The following is a 7,625-nucleotide window of genomic DNA, read 5'->3' on the forward strand; positions in this document are numbered from 1 at the left end:
AGCAACTCTGGTGTTGGAGCGAGACGAAAACATCTATGAATTTACTCAAGAAAATACAAATAGGCCCAATGACTTCGAGCCTCAGTGAACATTACAAAAAAATCCGTCAACACTGTCTAATTTTAGCAGCAAACAAATCACTGACAATATGTAAATGAACCGCATCCATGTAAACACAAAGTAAAGTAAAAAATCTACATATTTATTTCTATAATAAATTTACATTGTATTTATGATCATCGCTCGTTTTATGCCATTTTATTTTATTTTAATTTTTATTTTTTTATTAGTCGTTTTGTTAGTAAAGACATAGTGTTAGTATTATCTGACATACACACCTGTATTAACCACACAGTACCTGATACACACACACACACACACACCTGCATGGACCATCGGGAGAGAACGATTAGACCCTCAAAGGAATCTACTGTACACGTCATTATGGAACCATATGCGTCACCACATCAACGTCCGTCTCCACTCCATATAGAATTCACAGATTTTCTTGAAATTTAGCAAGGACATCGTTCTCTTGCCTCCCGAGTACGACTATATATGGTATGAGCCGATTAGAACTGAACATGAGAAAAGCCACTATTCGTTCATGATATATTTGTAAACAGTATCATTACCTTGCATACTGAGCTGTGCAGGTCTATAGTGTTGGTGAGGGTTTTCGGGCATATATGGTGTGTTCGACTTCACACACACACACACACACACACACACACACACACACACACACACACACACACACACACACACATCTTGTCTTCATAGTAACATTACAAAGAGTGACGATTAAAATTCCAGTGAGTAATAAACAAGCAAAACAGAATCATTCATCAACTTTCAGGTTAAACATTTTTACGACGCCGCTTCAAATTGTTTATATATTCCATTCCTTCTCTTTATTTGTTAAGGTCTTGTTGGCCATAAACACTCAGGTTTTATATATAATTCGGGGCCTCCCTCAACCGGGCGTGGTGGAGGCCAGATGTCGGAGCATTGACGGTGGAGGAGGGAGAAGAGGAAGGAGGAGGAGGAGGAAGGAGGAAGGAGGAAGGAGGGAGGAGGAGGGAGGAGGAGGAGGAAGGAGGGAGGAGAAGGAGAGACTATGGTGGGGGGTGGTAGGGAAGAGGAGAGGAGAGGAGAAGGTCAATCCTCACAGCCAAGCTTGTAAACACGTCAGAGTCGAAATCGGAATAATCGAATCACTGACTGGAGGATTGGGTGAGGGGGAGGTGGGGGGGGGAGGTTAAATATATGTGAATCAGATGTGGGATTAAAAGAAAGGAATGGGTTTTGATGTATAATATTTTTGATTGGAGATTGGGGTAAAACGAAGCCCAATATGTGATACCCTGATTGGAGATTGGAATATTCGGAACATAGGAGATTAAACACAAGACGACAGAGACTACTAGGATTAGTAAATGACACCTCGATTAGTGATTGGATGAAGCGATTTAAGAACTTGAGGATTCGGGTGGTCAATGCATGAGTCATAATAAGAGTCAGGGGAATCGAATGAGAAATTTAAGAATCCATACTTATCAGACTCGCCTTAGCAGAATCACACCACAAACTTGAGGATTCTGAAGTGATACCCGTGAGGCGTGACTCGTGAATTAAGAGAGAATCCGGGAAAAAATTAAAGATTCAGAGATTCAAGATAATGAAATTTAGATTCGTAAGTCAGAAAAGGTAAATAGTGTATCCAAAAGCTAATCAAATTCATATGGATTTTAATATTAGAAAAATCGTTTCAGACTCACTATTGACAAACCAAATTTCATGGAATGATTCGCAAATTATGGAAGAACTTGGAGAAGGAAATTAAAGATTCAGAGACACAATGCATGAAACTTAAGATTGGCGATTCATTAATCACACCAACTTAAGACTCAGAGATTAGAGGAGAAAGATCAAATCCGTTCAAGGAGTCATGGAATGGATTCACGGATTGTGTGTGGGGGGGAGGGGGGAGGGGGGAAGGGGGATCATTTCACGGACTTGCAGGGGCCAGAAACTAAATTCAGGAGAACCATCTTAATGATTGGCAGAAGCGAATCACAAACTTAACGATTCACAAACTTAGTCAATGAAGCCCACATAAATTAAAAGGAACTATGATAGAAGACTTTGATTCCCCTCTGCCCGTCCCAGGGAAAAAAAACACAACATATATATTAATAAAAAAAAAAACGTAAAAACTATGAAAAAAAGGTTTTAAAACTCAGAATAGAAAAGATACAAAAAAAAAGCGTTACATGGAATAAACAAATAATAAATCAGAAATAACAAATTAAACTAAATAGAACAAACCGGGACATAAATATTAAAAATAAATAAATAAATAAATAAATAAATAAATAAATGCTCATCAAAACACATTAAAAAATAAAATAAAACAAATGTGAAAAGTTATGACCAAAAAAAAAAAATGGCAAAAAAAAAAAAATTACTTCCCGAAAATATAACATCATAAAACCATAAAACGAAAGATTAGCAAATAAATAAATAAAACAAAACCGAGAAATAAAACCAGTCGTATACAATAATAAAAGTAGATAAACCACAAGAAGACTGAATTGTTTAACATAAGACATACAAGACCTGGAGTAACAATATACAAAGAAAACAACAGCAACAATAAACAACAACAACAACAACAATTAAAACAACAAGCAGCAACAAAAAACAAACAACAACAATAACAACAAATAAACAACAACCATTACAACAAAAACAGCAATAATAAACAACAACAAACAACAAATAAACTGCAAACAACAACATCAAACAATAACAACAACACCCAACAACAGCAAAGCACTCATTACCCATAACTCCTTAACAGTTATCATCAGAAGAACGTAACTTGGCCCTCAAACAAACTCTCGGGCGGGGTGTACAGATCTCTCTCTCTCTCTCTCTCTCTCTCTCTCTCTCTCTCTCGCTGCTTATTCTCTATATTTTTCGTTCCTTATTTTCTTGCATTCGATTCATTGTAATAAAATTTCCATGTGTGTGTGTGTGTGTGTGTGTGTGTGTGTGTGTGTGTGTGTGTGTGTGTGCGTGTAATAATAATAATAATAATAATTAACGGTTTATTGAAAGAGCTTGGCAGCCAGAAGGCTGAAAATATACAGTTACACATATTTGGGGAATGGGTTACAGATGCAAATAATATACAAGTAACAAGTGACACAAATAAGACATATAATAACTAGATGGGGAAAGCTCAAACTACAGTTCATTTCCAGCATAGTGACGGTGTAAGGAGCAGTGTTTACTGGGGAGTGAATACACTGATTTATTACAAGTTATTGATAATCTTTACAATGGATTTGGGACTGGGCTTGTTCTTATAGCGATCAGTTCGTGCGTATGGGCTGGATGCGGTTGTGGTAATCCGAACAGCAATTCTCGCGCGTGTGTGTGTGTGTGTGTGTGTGTGTGTGTGTGTGTGTGTGTGTGTGTGTGTGTGTGTGTGTGTGTGTGTGCGTGCGTGTGTGTGTGTGTGTGTGTGTGTGTGTGCGTGTGTGTGTGTCCGTGTGTAAATATTGTCTTGATGATACATGCTGGTAGGGGCGGTGTGTGTGTACATGCTTTATGGACAGACTTGTTTCTTATATACAGCTAAGTTCCTCATTAAGTTCGGATGCGTTTCTTATTACGGACAAGCAGTCACGTTCCTCAATACGGACGTCGTGTATATCTACCCACTACGGCATTCTCCCCCTCCCTCCTGTCCTCTACTACGGACGAACGCACTACGGACATTTTGCAACTACGAACGTTCATCCTACACTATATAGACACATTTATAAGTACGAGGGCGCCTACAACTCCCACTACGGACGCCCACCCACCCCAGCCAGCACTAGGACAGGCACAAGCTGGGTAATTACACGGTATGACTCGTAATGTTGACCTTGTGTAAGACAAATCACCGCGTGGGGGAAAATTCTCGCTGATAACTCGTTGAAAGTTCATTTTTACGCATCTTGGGGTAAACGTGCGAAGCCTTGTGGAGTACTGTACTTCACAAGACGACGACGACGATGGTGACGACGAAGATGGTGACGACGAAGATGATGGTGACGACGAAGATGATGGTGACGACGAAGATGATGGTGACGACGAAGATGATGGTGACGACGATGAAGATATTGTGGCCTCGAGGCGATGTATTCGACCCCATTAACTTATCTTATGTAGCAATGTCCTTGCAGAAAACATCACTTAGATTAAACAATTAATACTAAGAATAGTAACAGTCATAAGGTCATTAAGATTCACCCGTAAAATGAAAGTGGTTCTTAACTCTCAACAATATATCACGTTAAAATGACTACAAGTAAGTCACTACTAACGGCAACCATCACTTTACTGACTAATCTTACCAGGAAGGAATCATGTACTGTTCCTGGTAAAATTAGACAAGATTTAACAGATAGTTTATTATATTTCCCTCACCTGGGAAACTATTACTCCACACCGTAACGTTTGGAGGAGCACCACACGAGAAGGTGTCAATATTTTTGAGTTAGCCAGATTGCGTACCGAGGCAGACAAGCGCCAGCGCCGGAAAGACGCTGCCGCCGCCCCTCCCGCACTAGCTGTAGCCCTCCACACGTACAACATCTGTGGACGACCCTGCCGGTGCCGTATCGGCCTCTGGAGTCACCTCAGAGCCCGCCAACGAAGGTGACATCCTTAATAACTCATATCATTGTATCATAGACGGATGATCAACACACTCGATTCCCAGTTACAGCTAAGTAGTAGTATTAGTAGTATAACTCCCCGGAGCTATGGAGGAAGTGGCGTACTCTCTTAATAAGACTTGAGAATTTAAACTACCCAAAATTATCTAACCCATTTCATAGTTTAATAACTTCAAACACTTAATAGATAACAAACAGTGTAAGTCTAATAAAAGAATAATAATACCTTAGGAGCGGTACGTCAAGTATGATAAAAACGTGTTCAATCTATAATGTGCTTCAAGTTACTAATTTCAAATTGTGTCAAACGATTTCTAAACTTTTAGGATTATTAAGCTGGAGATGAAGTAATTTTGCTTCTGAACCTGCTGTACTTGTTGCTGAGTCTACTGTACTTGTTGCTGAGTCTACTGTACTTGTTGCTCAGTCTGTACTAATACCGTTGTTTTTGTACTCAAACCTGTACTTTTGTCCCTGAATCTGTACTTGTAATTGGATTCGTACCTGTACTTACTCTCTAATTCCTTAATTATCAATATAAAATAATATCACAAAGAAATGCACCCAGATAAACACACACACACACACACACACACACACACACACACACACACACACCATAAAATTCATGTAAAAATGGGTTAAACACGCTGGCAACGAGCTGGCCGAGCCAATAAGCTGACAAATAACGGGAATTCCTAAACCATTACAATCTGTTCTGACTACCTTATTAAGTACACAACAGCTATTGAAATATTGATAACGCGATCCAGTAGAAATAATAAGGTGCATATAGAATAAAGGAGGAGAAGATTTATAGATAAGAGTGGCTGATACGTCTGACCGTCTGTGGGTCTGCCTGTCTGTCTGTCGGTCAGGGTGGAAGTAGACACTTAAGCCTATATTTCAGGACGAGGCTTGAGTGCCGGATCCGCTTCACTGGTCAGGAAGCGGACTTACGGCAACACACACACACACACACACACACACACACACACACACACACACACACACAGTTAATTAAATAGATTATATTATGTTAAAATTTTAAACAAATTATGCATAAAAATAGATGCATAATTTATACAGTCAATAAAATAACTCTAACGAGGAAATTGATATGTTTTATGTATTAAGAATTGCAAATATTGACAGTCTCAATTGGTTAATAAAATGATCATAAAAAAATCACTAAATTATACAAAGTGAAAAAAAAGAAAAAGCAATATAAATTATGTAAATATATAATAAATGCAAAAACAACAACAACAAGATTAAAGTAAACCATGAAACTGAATAGAAGAAATTACAATAAAACTAGGGTAAAAAATACAAACTCAGAAACATAACCCCAAAATAAATCACTAAAACTTGCCTACTTACACGGAGAAGCTTAACAAATAGCTAAGGCATCAAGCAGCGAATATTACACATACTTTCCCTCACAGTAAAATGAAATGTCGTGTCTTGGTATACCCCGAAGGCTTCATAAAAGTTACATTACGTGTACGTTTATGGTCAAACTTCTACAGATTTACAGTGAATGTTTCTCAGCCGCCCCAGCGAGGATGGTCTCTTGATCTACGACCTCAACTATAACCTTGTGTTGAACGTTTCCTCAAGTGAACTCGTCTGTAACAGAACTTTTCCTTAACAAAACTCTTCCTTAAGAGATCTCTTCCTAAACAGAACTCTTCCTTAACAGATTTCTTCCTTAAGAGAACTCTTCCTTAAGAGAACTCTTCCTTAAGAGAACTCTTCCTTAACAGAACTCTTCCTTAACAGAACTCTTCCTTAACAGATTTCTTCCTTAAGAGAACTCTTCCTTAACAGAACTCTTCCTTAACAGAACTCTTCCTTAACAGAACTCTTGCTTAACAGAACTCTTCCTTAACAGAACTCTTCCTTAACAGATTTCTTCCTTAAGAGAACTCTTCCTTAACAGAACTCTTCCTTAACAGAACTCTTGCTTAACAGAACTCTTCCTTAACAGAACTCTTCCTTAACAGAACTTTTCCTTAACAGAACTCTTGCTTAACAGAACTCTTCCTTAACAGAACTCTTCCTTAACAGATTTCTTCCTTAAGAGAACTCTTCCTTAACAGAACTCTTCCTTAAGAGAACTCTTCCTTAAGAGAACTCTTCCTTAACAGAACTCTTCCTTAACAGAACTCTTGCTTAACAGAACTCTTGCTTAACAGAACTCTTCCTTAAGAGAACTCTTCCTTAAGAGAACTCTTCCTTAAGAGAACTCTTCCTTAACAGAACTCTTCCTTAACAGAACTCTTCCTTAACAGAACTTTTCCTTAACAGAACTCTTGCTTAACAGATTTCTTCCTTAAGAGAACTCTTCCTTAAGAGAACTCTTCCTTAACAGAACTCTTCCTTAACAGTTTATTTCACCTGATGATTAAGCCTCTTAATACTAACTTAACCAAATCTACATTAACTTAACACAATCTCTATTAATCAAACCTAATCTAACCTAACTTAAATTAATCAAATAAAACCTAATGTATAAATAACCTAACCTAATCTATACTACCCTAACCCAACCTAACAATTTATTTAACCTAACCTTCAGGTGATCCAGAGATTAATTATTATTCTATTTACCAGTTATCTTTCCCCATAACAGATTCAGAAGGAGACACTAACACGAGAAATACTAAAAATTTCAACTTGAATATCATAGGCCAAGTTATCTGTTTTCAATAACCTATATCTATACACGACTATTTACTGAGAGCAATTATTTTCTCTTATACCACCGGATGTCGTGCAGAATAACACAGCCTTAGCGAAGATGACTTACTGTTGACCCTTCACTCCTGCTATCATGAGCCTACAATGATGGTCTGCTTTCGGGCAATGATATACTGATTG

The 7,625-nt window shown here is 38.0% G+C and overlaps 1 protein-coding gene across 1 annotated transcript in view; it reads left to right on the top strand.

Annotated features, from left to right (window-relative positions):
* The first annotated feature begins 3,925 nt into the window (after positions 1-3,925).
* LOC121871695 (rRNA biogenesis protein rrp36-like) overlaps positions 3,926-7,625 on the top strand; it is a 61,941-nt gene continuing 58,241 nt past the window's right edge. Inside the window, exons 1-2 of the mRNA XM_042374107.1 lie at positions 3,926-3,948; positions 4,036-4,199. Of these exons, the coding sequence (XP_042230041.1) occupies positions 3,926-3,948; positions 4,036-4,199 (187 nt within the window). The remainder of the gene's footprint in view (positions 3,949-4,035; positions 4,200-7,625) is intronic.

This window comes from Homarus americanus, unplaced genomic scaffold (genome assembly GCF_018991925.1).
Source record: "Homarus americanus isolate GMGI-L3 unplaced genomic scaffold, GMGI_Hamer_2.0 scaffold39675, whole genome shotgun sequence".
NCBI classification, from domain to species: domain Eukaryota; kingdom Metazoa; phylum Arthropoda; class Malacostraca; order Decapoda; family Nephropidae; genus Homarus; species Homarus americanus.